Source organism: Amblyraja radiata, chromosome 15 (assembly GCF_010909765.2).
Source record: "Amblyraja radiata isolate CabotCenter1 chromosome 15, sAmbRad1.1.pri, whole genome shotgun sequence".
NCBI classification, from domain to species: domain Eukaryota; kingdom Metazoa; phylum Chordata; class Chondrichthyes; order Rajiformes; family Rajidae; genus Amblyraja; species Amblyraja radiata.
The window spans coordinates 33937081-33954264 of record NC_045970.1 but is presented as its reverse complement, the minus strand read 5'-3'; the positions used below and the strand labels follow the sequence as shown (position 1 = coordinate 33954264).

The 17184-nt window shown below is 41.3% G+C and overlaps 1 protein-coding gene across 4 annotated transcripts in view; it reads right to left on the bottom strand.

The window, feature by feature from the left end:
- The window catches only part of xpnpep1 (X-prolyl aminopeptidase 1), a 56833-nt gene that overhangs the window by 22913 nt on the left and 16736 nt on the right, over nucleotides 1-17184 (bottom strand). For all 4 annotated transcript variants that reach the window (XM_033034004.1, XM_033034003.1, XM_033034005.1 and 1 more), the window contains 4 exons: nucleotides 16352-16495; nucleotides 13140-13235; nucleotides 10295-10376; nucleotides 4284-4494 (listed from right to left, as the gene is read on the bottom strand). In XM_033034004.1, coding sequence (XP_032889895.1) covers nucleotides 4284-4494; nucleotides 10295-10376; nucleotides 13140-13235; nucleotides 16352-16495 — 533 coding nt within the window. The remainder of the gene's footprint in view (nucleotides 1-4283; nucleotides 4495-10294; nucleotides 10377-13139; nucleotides 13236-16351; nucleotides 16496-17184) is intronic.

The window sequence follows — 17184 nt, the reverse complement described above, 5'->3', positions numbered from 1 at the left end:
TCTCTGGAATGCCGGAGGTTGCAGGGAGACCTGATAGAAGTTTATAAAATGATTTCAGTCATAGATCGGGTAGACAGTCAGAATACAAATACAAGAGGGCATACAGTAGCTTTAAGGTGAGAGGGGTAAACCTTAAAGGAGATGGGCAGGGCAAGTTTTTGTTACACATGGAAAGTGGTGAGTGCCTGGAATATGCCACCTGGAGTGGTGGCTGAGGCAGATTTGACAGTGGCATTTATGAGACTTTTGGTTAGGCATATGGATATGTAGGGGATGGAGGGACATGGATTATGCAGAGGCATATAAGAGTTGATCTTCACAATCATATTTAGCACAGACTTTGTGGGACAAAAAGGCCTGGTCTTGTGCTGCATTGTTCTATGTAAAAAATACTATTTGGGAATAATACATTTTGTCAACCATTTAAATGACTGTCAATGCATTGGTCGCCTGTTGAATACCTCGCCTTACTTCTCTGTCTCGGTCAATGGAAGTGAAAACTGGGAGAGGATTACAACTTGCTGCTGATCAAATGTTGAGCAAAGTACAAAGCGCTGGAGTATCTCATCAGGTCAGGCAGCATCTGTGGAAAAAATTGATAGGCGACGTTTCGGATTGTGACCCTCCTTCAGCCAACTTCTTCGGACCCAGTCAGAATAGGACTCTGACTCAAAACTTTGCCTGTCCATTCCCTCCACAGGTGCTGTCTTACCTGCTATAAAAATAAATATCTTTTTTGGTTTAGTTCAGAGATACAGCACAAAAACAGGCCCTTGCTCCCCACCGAGTCCACGCCAAACAGCGATCCCACACACTAACACTATCCTGCACACTCCAGGGACAATTTCCAATTTTATCAAGCCAATTAGCCTCCAAACTTGTATGTCTTTGGAATGTGGGTGGAAAATCCCACGAAGGTCATAGAGAAAATCTACAAACTCCGTCCAGACAGCACCCGTAGTCTGGATCAAACCAGGGTCTCTGGCGCTGCAAGGCAGCAACTCTACCGCTGCACCACCGCGCTGCCCGATATTACTTATTAGTTAATTAAATTATTGAGTTAATGATTATTGACACTATTATTTAAAGAGCACCAGATTTATATTTAATAAGACGGTGTGCTCCTGGCATTGGACATGCTTTGACAGAAGCAAAAAGAACAGACAGTGAGAAGGGAAAATTATGATAATTTGGGGGGCATGGTGTGGGATCAATGATGTGAATAAAACTTAGCAAAAACAAATCAGTAGACTGAGCATCTAAAATTCTTATCTGGTCAGCTCAGCATGTTACTTTCACAAGGGATTGAAAAGAGAGCAAAAGCAAGAAAATTGAACTAAAAACAGATGTAACTGAAAGCACACAGCGGGGCAGGTATAATATCCTACAATTATACCTGTCTAATCCCATTCTGCATTCGTCATTTTTTTCCTTCTGGAAACTGCTCAGTTATAAGTGATTTGATGCCAGTGCTGAATCAAGCACCACCAAAAGATAAAATGGGCCCTGGTCAACCTAACAATCTGTCAAAATTGCCAACATTTATCAAAGTTATGTGTAGGAAGCAACTGCAGATGCTGGTTTAAACCGAAGGTAGACGCAAAAAGCTGAAGTAACTCAGCGGGACAGGCAGCATTTCTGGAGAGAGGACTACTGTAGATGGCACATGTTGGCAGAATGGGCAAGTTGGGCCAAAGGACCTGCATCCATGCTGTGTGGCTCTATGAGTAACTCAGCGGGTCATGCAACATCACTAGAGATCATGAATAGGTGACATTTCGGATCATTACATCAGCTACATATATGTTACATATGTTGATGCAAGTTTCTTACAACAGGCTCCTAACAATTAGATTTTGGCAACTTGCTTTCTGTAAATATGCGACAAGTTTTATCAAACAAAATTTAACGAGCATCCTAGGCGAAAATAAAGTGAAGTTTTGCTATCAATACTCTTTAAAAAATATGCATTAATTATAGACTTTGACAAAAATGAATGTGAAAGATTGAAACCAGACATACACCATTTAATAGGCCCTTCATCCAACCAAGTTCGCATTAACCATCGAGCACCCCTTAAAGTTAATTCTCCACTGATCCTATTTTGTTCTCCCCATATTCCCATCAACTCAGCTCAGATTCTATCTCCCCTCCCCCCACGTACTCTATGCACAACTTAGTGGCTAAATAACCTACCAAACCATGGTAGGCACCCAGAAGAAACTCATTCAATCACAGGGACAGCATGCACCCCCTCTCACTGCTCCCCTCTGTGATTCCTGCTGCTTTCCGGCTCTACGGCCACATTTTAACCTGGACTCGCTACCACAGCCAGAGTCTGAAGAAGGGTGCCAACATGAAATGTCACCTATTCCTTTTCCCCCCAGAGATGCTGTCTGACCCGCTCAGTTATTCCAGCATTGTGTGTAAATCTACTGTAGGCTGCCAGCTGCTCCCATGAAAATACAGCCAGAGAAACCTCGGATCACAGGTTCACCGTTACAAATATCAACCATCTGCTCACGCTCTTATGACATTAATCCAGTTTAACCTCCAACTGCTGACAATCACAACCAGCCAATTTTCATTTGTTTCTGGAACAGTATGGAGCCCAGACTTCTCTGCTGTTGCCAAGAAGTGTTTGCAGTCGACACAATTCTACACAAAGGGTAACGAGGTGCTGGAGTATAGAAGATAGGAGGTCATGTTGCATTTGTATAAGACGTTAGTGAGGCCACATTTTAGACATACTGAACTGTGTTCAGTTCTGTGCACCATGCTATAGGAAAGATGTCACGCTGGAAAGGGTGCAGAGAAGATTTACAAGGATGTTACTAGGACTCAAGGGGCTGAGTTTTAGGGAGAGGTTGAACACTCTTAGAAAGGTGTACAAAATCATGAGAGGAATAGATGAGGTAGACGCAAAGTCTCTCCCCAGAGTAGGGGAGTTGAGAACCAGAAGCATAGTTTTAAGGTGAGGGGGAAAGAACCAAACGCAGGCAGGTAGGACTAGTGTAGATGGCACATGTTGGTCAGCATGGGCAAGTTGGACCAAAGGGCCTGCTTTCATGCTGTGTGACTCTACGAGTAACTCAACGGGTCATGCAATATCTCTGGAGAACATGAATGGGTGACGTTTTGGGTTGGGATCATTCTTCAGAAGGTAGACACAAAATGCTGGAGTAACTCAACATCTCTGGAGAGAAGGAATGGGTGATGTTTCAGGGGTCTCGACCCTTCTTCAGAAGATGGGTCTCGACCCTAAAGTCATCTATCCACATTCTCCAGAGGTGCTGCCTGTCCTGCTGAGTTACTCGGGCACTTTGTGCCTTTTGTCAGCTTCAGCGGTTCCTTGTTTCTGTAATTCAGGATAACCTCCCCCAGAAGGACGACAATTTTACAGGCAAATATTTCCAGCACCACTGGTGAAGCTCTTCTGACTGACACCTGGAATCGCTGCCAGATTTACCATTAAATGGCCTTTATGGGTAAGCGATTTCCAATGTTTGTGGAGGGTAGAATTGAAAACAAGAGTTACTGAGAGTCTAAATGTAATTCTCTTTGAATTTCAATGTAATTCCCACAATGAGCATTTTTATTTTGTATTCACACATCCATAAAAACAAAACTTTGGGTACCTGTCTTACTAACAAATTTGAAGTTATGAACTATGATAATGGAAAAGATTTTAGTTTTGCTTTGAACACAAAGTCCTGACATAATTCAGCAGGTCAAGCATCATCTCTGGAAGATATCGATTGACGATGATTCGGATCAGAACCCTTCTGCAGTCTGAGAAAGGGACCCGACCCAAAATGTCGCCTGTCCATGTCTTCCAGAAATGCTGCCTGACCCGCTGAGTTACTCCAGCACTTTGTGTTCCATGCAAGATTCTAGCATGACGGCACCGAGGTGCAGTGGTAGAGCTTGCTGTCTTACAGCGCGAGAGACCCGAGTTTGATCCTGACTACCGGTGCTTGTCTGTACAGAGTTTGAACATTCTCCCCGTGACCTGCATCGGTTTTCTCTGGTTTCCTCCCACACTCCAAAAACATAAAGGTTTGTAGGTTAATTGACTTGGTATAATTGTAAATTGGCCCTGGTGTGTGTATAGGATGGTGTTAATGAGCGGGGATCGCTGCTGGGCGCAGAACCAGTGGGCCGAATGGCCTGTTTCCACGCTGTATCTCTAAACTAAACTAAACCAAATCTGCAGTCCCTTGCAACTCCTTTAGTTTAGCTTTGGCAGGTGAACAATGAGACCGTATTAGCTGATGACTAACCTTTGGGATAGTTTCTGAAAGAGCGTGGCTGGCTTTGCTACTGATCCAGACCTTCTCCTTAGAATTCATGTTGGAACAAATAGTCCGTAGCTCGCTCAGAACAGATTCATAGGGAAGTACTTGTACACTGAAATCAGGCGAGGCATTTGAATCAAGCTGCAGATGTCTTCGCACAGCAGGTTCTTCCATGTGCTTCTCATTAATGAAGAGTCTGTAGTGAAGAAGAGAAAAATAACATTCTTTCCTGAGAATTGAGTTGCTGATTATCTGACATAGTCTTTAATAGTGCACATAGAAGTCACATTTGAAAGAAAATAAAACAAAAAGGCAGATCTGAAACAAAAGCAGAAAATGCTGGAAATACTCAGCATGTCAGGCCAGTTCGTGTTAGTGCTTCAGGTATTTTCTAATGAGCACTGATCCTTTCCGCCTTTTGAAAAGTTAACGTTTCAAAGTTTAAAAACATAACAACAAAGTTGAAGCAGCAACGTGTAACCCATAACCAGGGATCATAAAATGCAATGGAGTCATAGAGACATACAGCTTGGAACAACTTGCCCATGCCAACCCAGATGCTCAATCCACACTAGTCCCACCTGCCCACATATGGCCAATATCCCTCTAAACCTGTCCTGTCCTTGTACATGTCTTGTAAATGTTCTATTGCACTTGCCTCAAATACCTCCACTGGCAGTTAATTCCATATACACACCACCCTCTAGTAAAAAAGTTGACCCTCGGATTCCTATTAAATCTTTCCCCTCTCACCTTAGCCTATGTCCTCTAGTTCTGATACCCCTATCCTGAGTAAAAGACTCTGTACATTCACCCTATCAATTCCCTTCATGATTTTATATACCTCTGTACAATCACTCCTTAGCTACCTGTACTTCAAGGAATAAAGTCCTCGCCTGACCAGTCTCAGCCTGGCTGCATCCTTGTAAAATATATTAACAAAGAAGGAATTCAAGATAAACCCATTTACCCATAGAGTTAATTCCACTGCAAAGAGCTGAAAGGAATGGTGTGGATGCTTCAAATGAAAGTTGGATAACAATAGGGAGAACGGAAGAGGAGATGCTGCAGGAGTTCAATGGTGAGGTGGCAAAAGACTCATGAGAAACATAAATATAGACATGAACCTATTGAGTTAACTCATCCTTCCCTGTGCTGTAAATATTTCTGATGCATACCAGCGACCATGTACAATACAGTGAAAATTGAGTCATGATGGAAGTAAACTGCAAAGAATAAGTGGTATAGAAACAATGAAAAGCACTGTAAGCTGAAAGGAGTGCAGAGAAGATCTACAAGGATGTTGCCAAGACTCGAGGATTTGAGCTATCGGGAGAGATTGGGCAGGCTAGGACTTGGATTGCAGGTAATCTTATAGCGTGCATAAAATCATATGGGTAATAGATAAGGTGAGTGCACAGACAGGGTTGGGAAATCAAGAACCAGGGGTCATAGGCTTAAGGTAAGAAGGGAAAGATTTTATAGAAATCTGTGGGGAAGTTTTTTCATTTAGTGGGTGGTGGGTATATGGAACAAACTGCCAGAGGAGGTGGTTGAAGCAAGAGCAATAACAGCATTTAAAAGACACTTGGATGAGGACATGAATAGGAAAGGATTTGAGTATAGGAGCAGGGAGGTTCTACTGCAGTTGTACAGGGTCTTGGTGAGACCACACCTGGAGTATTGCGTACAGTTTTGGTCTCCAAATCTGAGGAAGGACATTATTGCCATAGAGAGAGTGCAGAGAAGGTTCACCAGACTGATTCCTGGGATGTCAGGACTGTCTTATGAAGAAAGACTGGATAGACTTGGTTTATACTCTCTAGAATTTAGGAGATTGAGAGGGGATCTTATAGAAACTTACAAAATTCTTAAGGGGTTGGACAGGCTAGATGCAGGAAGATTGCTCCCGATGTTGGGGAAGTCCAGGACAAGGGGTCACAGCTTAAGGATAAGGGGGAAATCCTTTAAAACTGAGATGAGAAGAACTTTTTTCACACAGAGAGTGGTGAATCTCTGGAACTCCCTGCCACAGAGGGTAGTCGAGGCCAGTTCATTGGCTATATTTAAGAGGGAGTTAGATGTGGCCCTTGTGGCTAAGGGGATCAGAGGGTATGGAGAGAAGGCAGGTACGGGATACTGAGTTGGATGATCAGCCATGATCATATTGAATGGCGGTGCAGGCTCGAAGGGCCGAATGGCCTACTCCTGCACCTAATTTCTATGTTTCTATGAAAGGTTTTGAGGGATATGGGCCTATCTTAGATGGGCATCTTGGCCAGTATGGATGAGTTAGGCTAAAGGCCCATTTTACTGCTGTATGACTCGATGACACATCACAAACACATCTACCCACTGTGCAAACTGATGAATCAGCAGCATTGAACCAAATTACAACTTAAAAACAAAAATGGCGTCTTTGAATTTGCTCTATACAAGAGAAACATGTATGGAATTAACAGGATGGTGCACATACAAAACATTGCTTAGATTGAGACAAAGCAAATCTTTAATAGGTGCATCCAGTCAATCAGAGCTATGTAAACAAGCCACAGATTACAGTTTGCATGAACAAGCGTTCAACTAGCAATACTTTGTCCTTCATTCCCATACACTGTCTTTACAAAAATCGTTTGCACAGAGAAAAATATATTTTTTTAAGTAAAATGCCTCCTAATAACAAAATAACAGATGCTTCTACAATATATCAGAAAAGGTATCAAAATTATAATAAAATAGCTGCAGAAATTAAGTGCACTGTGCATGCACAATCCGAATTCTGTTTTCAGTCACAACCGCAGGAAACCCTTTGGTTTGTGAAGTAAAAAATGGAAATGCTCCAAAAAGCTTCAAAACCCCACTGAAATGGTCTTTATTTAAAAATATGGGCACCGTTTTAAGGCTTACAAATGACAAATTATCTTCCTGAAGAAAAAAACTGGAAGGTAAAATATTTCAGAAAGAATAACAGGGAGGCCAGACCATTACACAAACAGTAATGGTTTAAATATATCAGCTCACCATCACCTCAAGGGCAATTGTGGAAGGTCATGCTCACACATGACTGTGATGCCTGATTCAGGGACAATAAGATCATAAAATTCGCGGATGACACAACAGTGGTGGGGCTCATCAGCGGAGATGAGGAATCAATGTACAGGGAGGAAGTAAAACAACTAGTGGACTGGTGCGGCAAAAATAATCTAGAATTAAATGTCGATAAAACAAAGGAGATGGTTGTCGACTTCAGGAGGGCGCAGCCAAAGCATACACCCCTCAACATCAGTGGCACCATAGTGGAGAGAGTGGAGAGCATAAAGTTCCTCGGTGTGCAAATTACAGACAGTCTCACCTGGTCCAGGAACACCACTGGGACCGTCAAACGGGCCCATCAGCGACTGCACTTCCTGAGGAAACTAAAACAGGCCTCACTCCCCACCGACATCCTCAGGACTTTCTACAGGGGCACGGTGGAGTCTGTACTCACGTACTGCATAAATACGTGGTACTCCACCTGCAACTGCTCGGACAGGAAGGCTCTGCAGAGGGTAGTGAGGGGAGCAGAGAGGATCATTGGCGTCTCCCTACCCTCGGTACAAGAACTGTTCCAGAGCCGCTGTCTGAAAAAAGCTCAGAGAATTGCTAAGGACAAACTGCACCCCCTCCACATACACCTGGATCTCCTGCCATCAGGCAAGAGATATCGCAGCATCAAAGCCCGGACTACAAGACTGCTAAACAGCTTCCTGCCACAGGCCGTGAGGCTGCTAAACAGTCACTCTGTACTCACAGTCACCGGATTCTGAGGCTTGGCACGGACACTTTAATAACTGGCACTGGCCACTTTAATAACTGGCACTGGCCACTCAAATCAGCTGCCCCGGAATTTTTATGATTGGTTTTACTGTATTTTAACGTTGTTGTTTTACCTGCTTTTAACTATTTATACTGTTCCATCAGGGACTGGATTGTTTTTAGTGTTATTATGTGTGAAATGTTTTAAATTTCATGTGCGATGCTCCGCTATTCCCTGGGAAACGTCTTTTCATTTTGCACTGTACAACTGTTGCTTGCAAGATGACAATAAAGGTTGATTGATTGATTGATTGATTAATAAATACCGACACAGACAGAGAGAGAAAATGAAAGAAATAATTAAAAAATCCATTTGACAGACAACAATATTCACATGTCTAGGCTGCAGTAACAAAATGCATTATAAATGTGATTATGGGAAATTGTAAAGAAAAGACTGTGCCAAAATACGATAACAAACGCGTTATACAAACAGTTGGCGTTATAGCTACAATACACAAAGTAAAAACATGGTGATATAAAATCATGCTATTCAATGAATAGACACCTATCAAAAAAAGCATCTAGAGAGCAAAAAATGTTTTTTAAAAATCTTAGATTAAATGTTTTTATTTGGGCAATATTGGTTTAAAATTGTTTGTCCACACTGCAATAGTTGGAATAGTATTCATTGGAGAGCAATCTATACTGTAATACTAATACAAATTTATTGTCATTTGAGCCCCAGTGAGACTCAAACGAAATTTTGTTTCCACACTGCTATTGTACTGCTATTTCCCGATGCTACTACTGTCTGGGTACAATACATTTCTATGTAGGATAGCCAAAATATATTGACTCCACGGCTTGGTGTTGATGGTCTCTCCAGTAGAGCTCAAAATGTATACCGCAGAAATAAATGACACAAGACATCTGACCCATTGAGTTAGATTCTTTGAGTATTTATAAGTAAACAGAATATAAACAGCAAACCTATTCCATATATGATGAATCTGTGGAATTCATTGCCACATGTGGCTGTGGAGGCCAATGGATATTTTGAAGGCGGAATTTGACAGATTCTTGATGTACGGGTGTCAAGGGTTATGGGGAGAAGGCAGGAGAATGGGGCTGAGAGGGAAAGACAGATCAGCCATGATTGAATGGCAGAGTCGACTTTAGTTTAGAGATACGGCATGAAAACGGGCCCTTTGGCCCACTGAGTCCGTGCCGACCAGCAATCCCCGCATATTAACATTATCCTACACACACTAGGGACAATGTTTACATTTACCAAGCCAATTAACTGTACGTCTTTGAAGTGTGGGAGGAAACCGAAGATCTCGGTGAAAACCCACACGGTCACGGGGAGAACGTGCAAACTCTGTACAGACAGCACCCGTAGTCAGGATCGAACCTGGGTCTCCGGCACTGCAAGTGCTGTAATGCAGCAACTCTACTGCTGCACCTAATTCTGCTCCTATATAACTTAGAAACCCTGTGTTTCCTTGGAGCCTAATTATTTATTTTAATGCATATATATCAAGCACTACTACCATACCTCCCTCAACCTCACTGACTCTATGGAAATTACAACTGAACTGGCTTCATCATGGACATTCTAGATCAAGGATTCCCAACCTGTGGTAAATTTCCCAGGGGGTAAATTTCGCCTACCCTGGGGCTATATTTGTTGATTCGGGATTTGTACATATTTTTTCTCATTGACTGACTGTGTTTGGTTCTGGTATACCGATATCTGTTCCTCATTTGTTGTTCATAAATAAGTGAAATAACATTGTTATGTGCTATTAAAGTTACCTGGGGTAAACGGGACGAAAAAGGTTCGGAACCCCTGTTCTAGATTATGACAATTTGCTAACTATACCTGTCCTGAAATCCCCTTCACCCGTCCTTATGAATGTGTCCTCAATTTATCTGCTAAAACTGTTTATTATGAGCTATTTCATGATGGCCTCAGAAATTTAAACCTCCATTAAAATTGATCCTTAATGAAAGAAAAATCCCCAGTCTATAGATTCCTGTAGAACTGCTCCTCATCTCTGTAAATTCACAGCTTTGATGTTTTATGGGGTGAAACTCATACAGTCTTAGAAACTCATACAGTCTTTATATTTACAAGCTATGCAACAATATCTTTAGATAGTGTAAAATGCGAGGCACTTTTGCATCCAAGTTACCTAATGGTGTTTATACCAATGATAGCAAAGGCGAAGAAGACCGGATTGTATATTATATCAGAGCCTCGGAGGTTAAACAGCCCTATGGAAGAAAACAAAATATCAAAATATTACAGTGAAGCTGCAAGCTGAGAAGTTCAATTTAGATCGAAGACTAAATGGTTATTGCTATGGCTGAACACCTCAATAGAGTACATCACCCCCTGCCTGCCATTTCTCAAAGTCTCACGTTATAACTACTCTTCATATAAAATGACTGCAGGTGCCATTACAGGTCAGTTTTTTAGCAGTCTTTGGGATCAAGCAACTACAGAGTATACAGCACAGAAAAGTGCCATTTCAACCCACCTCGTCCATGCTGACTGAGATGCTTATCTTTAGTTTAGTTTAGATGCAACATGGAAACAAGCCCACCGAGTCCATTGATCGCCCGTTCACACCAGTTCTTTGTTATCCCACTTTCTCATTCACTCCCTGCACACTACCGGCATTTTTTTTTACGGAGGCCAATTAACCGTCAACCCTGTAAGTCTTTGGGATGTGGGAGAGAACCGGAGCACCCAGAGAAAACCCACGCGTTCACCATTAATGTCTCCATTAATTCACTTGGCTGAATTAAACTCCATCTTCCACCACTCTGCCCAACTTTCCAGCTGATATGTCTCACTGTATCCTTAAGACAACCTTCCTCACCATCTACGACCGTGTCATTTAAAAACTTCACAAGTTCATAGGTTATAGGAGCAGAATTAGGCCATTCGGCCCATCATGTCTACTCTGTCATTCAATTATGGCTTATCTGTCTTTCCTTCTCGACCCCATTCTCATGCCTTCTCCCCATAACCCCTGACACCCTTAATAATCAACTCTTAAAAAACTTATCAATCATATCAACATATTCCCAATCAGGTAATTCATATACATTATATAGGTCCCAGCACCCGCCCCTATGGTACTCCACTTGATAGATTTATCTCCCATCCACCACTACCCTGTCTCCTCCTACCAAGCCAGTGTTGGATCCATTTCCCCACTATGCCTCAAATCCCTTGCACTTTAACCTTCTGGACCAGTCTTCCATGTGGGTCTGTGTCAAAAGCATTACTAAAGTCCACATTTACCTCTCTGTCTTTATCAACATCATTGTTTACCTCCTCAAAAAAACTCAATCAGGTTTGTGAGACGTGATCTTCCTTGCACTAAACTGCTCAGTAATCCCGACCTTTCCATAAACCTTATCCAAATCTTCCCCAATAATTTCCCTACTACTGATGCAAGGCTCACCAGCATATACTTTCCGGCCCATAATGAGAAGGACAATGATTGTGGCTTTTACAGAAGTATCATAACAAGAACTTTATTTTGCATCACTCACCCCATTACAGGAAAGATGAAACATGTGGAGACTCTGGAGAGGGTGCAAAGTGGACTTCCCATTATTTTGCCTGGATTGGTGGGTTTCAGACACAGGGAGCGGTTGGAAAGACTTAGATTGTTTTCTCTGAAACATCGGAGGTTCCAGACACTAGATAGAAGTTTTTTAAATTATGAAAGGCTTAGATGGGGTAGAAGGTCATAACCTTTTCCCCAGGGTGGAAACATCCAATACTATAGGGCACTATAGTTATATGGTGAGAGGGGGAAAGTTTAATGGAGATATGCAGGGCAAGTTTTTTTTACACAGAATGTAACAGGGGCCTGGGGTAGTGGTGGAGGCAGATACGATTGTGCCGTTTAAGAGGTTTTATGATAGAGACATTGAAGTGTAGGGAATAGAGGGATATGGATCATGTACAGGCAGGTGAGATCAGTTTAACTTGGCATGCAGTTTGACACAAACATTGTGGGCAGAAAACACATTCCTTTGCTACTACAGCTGTACTGTTCTATGTTCTCTTGTCAGCATAGTCTAAATAGAGCATTCCCAGCCCAACATCAGATGCTTGAGATTCCAAATTTCAACAATTATATAAGAAATACAAGGTATAAATGAAAAAAGATTGCACTTTACCATGTGCAGCCCTGTAAAGGAGCCCTTATAAAATGTGCTGTCAAACTAGATGTTAACATTCTCACAGCACTTTTAGGTACTGAAAAAGAATAAAAGGAGGAAGAGAGGACAAAGAAAATAAAAGAAAAAAGGGAAACAGAAAGAAAACATAAGATTGCATCGACCAATTTGTCATTCATTCTACCATTTTTAGGTTTAAGTTTATTTGTAGGATCTTGTTATGCCTAAATCTCACAAGGAATTAAGACAATGATAGAAAATAAAACTTGCTGAGAAAGTAGCTGACAAAATAACACACAAGGCAGAGAAAACATGTTAATGCTTGAGGGGGAAAAAGGTACTTCAGTCGGGTTTGAGAAATTAGGGCAAGGGGAGACCTCTGTACAACATAACCATCAGGGCCGCACAGTGGCGCAGCAGTAGAGCTGCTGCCCGACAGAGCCAGGTTCGATCCTGACTATGGGTGCCATCTGTATGGAGATTGTATGATCTCCCTTTGACCGCGTGGGTTTTCTCTGGGTGCTCCGGTTTCATCCCACATTCCAATGACGTACAGGTTTGTAGGTTAATTGGCTTCAATAAATTGTCCCACGTGTGTAGGATTGTGCTAGTGTACGGGGTGATCACTGGTCAGCGCAGACTCAATGGGCCGAAAGGCCTGTTTCCACACTGCATCTCTAAACTAAATAAGCATGGATCAGTGGAGTTAAATGGCTCTTTCTTGCTCTGAATATATTGCATAAACAAATGTAGAACAATCACATTTCTTTGTTACATTTATAAAAGTAGCAACTGCTTTCCACATAATTCTTCAAAGAACAAAAGGGTACGCACATGCAACTTCATCGAGAGCTGTGATCACCAACCAGCTGGCCTTCCTCTCTGCCATCTTTGCACGCTGTTGCACAATTTTCTCTTGCCATGAAATACCTGGAACAGTTAAAACATGATCATTCTAAACACCTGAATCTTACTTACATGAGCACGCAGCACTATTTTACCTCAAAATCTGAACAGATTCAATAGACAATAGGTGCAGGAGTAGGCCATTCAGCCCTTCGAGCCGTTCAATGTGATCGTGACTGATCATCCCCAAACAGTACCCCGTTTCTGCCTTCTCCCCATATCCCCAGACTCCGCTATCTTTAAGAGCCCGATCTAGCTCTCTTTTGAAAGTATCCAGAGAACCGGCCTCCACCTCCACAAGGCAGAGAATTCCACAGACTCATAACTCTCTGTGAAAAGGTGTTTCCTCATCTCCGTTCTAAATGGCTTACCCCTTATTCTTAAACTGTGGCCCCTGGTTCTGGACTCCTCCAACATCGGGAACATGTTTCCTGCCTCTAGTGTGTCCAAACCCTTAATAATCTTATATGTTTCAATAAGATTCCCTCTCATCCTTCTAAATTCCAGAGTAAACAAGCCCAGCCGCTCCATTCTCTCAGCATATGACAGTCCCGCCATCCCGGGAATTAACCTTGTAAGCCTATACTGCTCAACAGAAAGAATGTCCTTCCTCAAATTTGGGGACCAAAACTGCACACAATACTCCAGGTGTGGTCTCACTAGGGCCCTATACAACTGCAGAAGGACATCTTAAAGCCTATACTCAACTCCTCATGTTATTAAGGCCAACAAGCCATTCGCTTTCTTCACTGCCTGCTTGCTTACTTTCATTGACTGATGAACAAGGATCCCCAGATCCCATTGTACCTCCCCTTTTCCCAACTTGACACCATTTAGATAATAATCTGCCTTCCTGTTTTTGCTACCAAAGTGGATAACCTCACATTTATCCACATTAAACGGCATCTGCCATGCATCTGCCCACTCACCCAACCTGCCCAAGTCACCCAGCATTCTCATAGCATCCACCTCACAGTTCACACTCCCACCCAGCTTTGTGTCATCTGCAAATTTGCTAATGTTACTTTAAATCCCTTTATCTAAATAATTGATGTTCCTACTAGTTCCTACGTTTACTTATTTTATTTCAATAGGAGTCATCAGATACGAAACAAAAATTTGCAGTTACCAAATCCTCACGTGGATGAACAAATTTAGGATATATCAGACTATATCCCTAGTCGGTGGTCTCTGCAGGAACCCAATATATAACATACACTTTATGTTCTTTTGCAACTGAGTGGACACTGAAGTCTACACTGTCAGGCAAGGACTGGCATACTATGCCATAACACTTAAAGTAAATTAATCTCAAATAACATAAAGGATACAAATGCACATACACACACATATATAAACATACACGCACATATACACACACATACATGCACATACACACATATACAAACATACACACACATATATATATTAACATTTCATATATGCATATATCATATTCACATATCATATATATATATGACATAATAGAAGAATATAAAATTATGAGGCATAGATGGGTAGACAGTCAGCCTATTTCCAAGGATGGAAAAATCTAATACTAGAGGGCAGAGCTTTAAGGTGAGAGGGGCAAAGGTTAAAGGACAACTTTTTTTTCCCAAACTGAGGGAGGCAAGTTATTACACAGCATCATGGCCTATAAAGTGATTTTCAGATCACCGCCATGATTAATGTCACACAACAATTTAGTTGATAAATCTTAGCCATGCTGAGGTTTAATATATTATACTAGATTTCCACGTCAGATCCAAAGTTGCTCACTGACAATTGCAATACTGCAAAAAAAATTCCATATTGTTAAAAATATGACATATATTGTACTAAACACTCTATCCATCATGAGAAGTCCTGGGGAAAAAAAGAAAACTGAAAATTCAATTTTAAATGACATAGGGATTTAACATGAAAAAAGGTCTAGAAAACGTTATTCAATTAAGGCCTCAAATCTACCAATTGTTCTCCCTGCTTTTTAAAACATTTAAAAAAATATCAATTAGTACATCTGTCCATTTACGATATTGACTTGCAAATACTAACTCTTGTCTAGTGAGGCTAAGAGAAGGTTTATTATAACTGCAGATAAAAGATTTCTGCAAGACATTGGAAATGATACACAGAATACTGTTCTTCACTGAGTTCAGGGAGGAGAATTGAGCCCTGTACACCTTTGTTGGCAAGTTCCTATCACCATTTTCTGCCTTTTTCGTTTCCTTTCCTTGCAGCTCTTCCTGAGTTTCATGTTCCTGTGTGTTCTGACATTCATTCTCCATTCCTAGACTTGTTTCAAGCATTTTCAGTTTTGCGAATGTTCAAATATTTATTTATGTTGATTTAATCCTGTATATTTGAAATATTCTAAATGCATTGTTAGTCTCAATCTAGATCGTTCTAATCGCAGTAAATGAAGATTACAAAAGAAGCAATATTTGGGTTCCCTAAAATCATATTACAATCAATAAAATATTTCCAGATTCAGAATAATACTTTCACCTATGGTTTTTAATGTTCATGGCAAGTAGCTTTATATTACTGCAAACTTTTGTTTATTATATCAAAAATAGTTACATGATTAATCTACTTAGATATTGATCTTTTGAAACCAATTTATTGGACGTGGAGAGGGGGGACGTGCTGCATGAACAACAGCCTGTCCTCCATATGACATCGCCCAGGCTTGCATCCGACCACAAATCACCCGCAAACTAGGATGCATCCCCCATGGTCAGTCATGACCGAGGGGGGCCTACTATTGGAATTAAATGGCTGGTTGAGGCCCAGCATAAACTAACTCAGTCGGTCAGACAGCATCTCTGGAGAAAAGAAATAGATAACGTTGCAGCTCGAGACCCTTCTTGAGACTTCAGACAATGATACTTATTAAGCTTTATCTAGTGCTAAGGCTCGTGGCTTACGCAGGGGTTACGTGCCTGAAAACCAGTGCGTAAAATTAAACATTTTCCCGACTATGTTGCCAAGCCTAAATTTGAGCGCGTTGCTCCAAATATTCGAGCACCTTAATTAGGTTTCGGTATTAATTGAACGAGCACGTTATTTCAAAGAACGCATAAATCAAACAGGCGTAAAACGCAAGGTGCATGTATTTTCAAAGAGGACAGACTCACCAGTGTAACTCAAATCCATAACCAACAAAGGTTTGCAAGGCCGACATGGCTGGTCCTTCCATATCATATCTACAAGGTTTGCTTTGACAGGCACAAGATTATGACCTGCATTCTTCAGTGCTTTAGACAAAACTTTCCACTGGTCTAAATAAAAATACATAGAGTATGTCAATTCCTAAGGAATAGATGCAGGGGAAAAAATGGCTATCTCATGATCATTTCCATTTCCCATTGGCCAACCCTACAACATGAAAAGATAACCTAAAGTCTTGAGATTTAAATTGCAAATAGTTTTTACCATGTCATCAAGAATCTTTGAAAATATTTTACTCTTAACTAGCAATTTCTGTGCATTAAATGCTTCCCACATATTCTCTCCTAAGACCTTACCGTTTAGAAAAGCATTCAATTCTATTTAAAACTATATTCAAAAAGATTAGTTTAAAAACTCAAACACAAGGGGCTGGAGCAACTCAGCGAGTCTGGCAGCATCTCTGGAGGATATGGATAGGTAAGCTCCAGTTGCTCCAACACTGTTTGGTTTTTCTTGCCAGCATCAGCAGTTTCTTGTGTCTCTTAATTAAAAACACTTTGTTTCTTGTCAGTAAAGAAACCCTTCAATGCGATTCTTTTGAATAGGAAACATAATATATTGACAAGAATGCAAGATACAAGTTGATCACCATTGATCACCCATTCACACTAGTTCTACGTATTCCCACTTTCCCATCCACTCCCTCCACAGAGACCAATTAACTTACTAACCCGAACGTCTTTGGGTTGTAGGAAGAAATTGTAGCAACTGGAGGAAACCCTTGTGGACACAGGGTGAA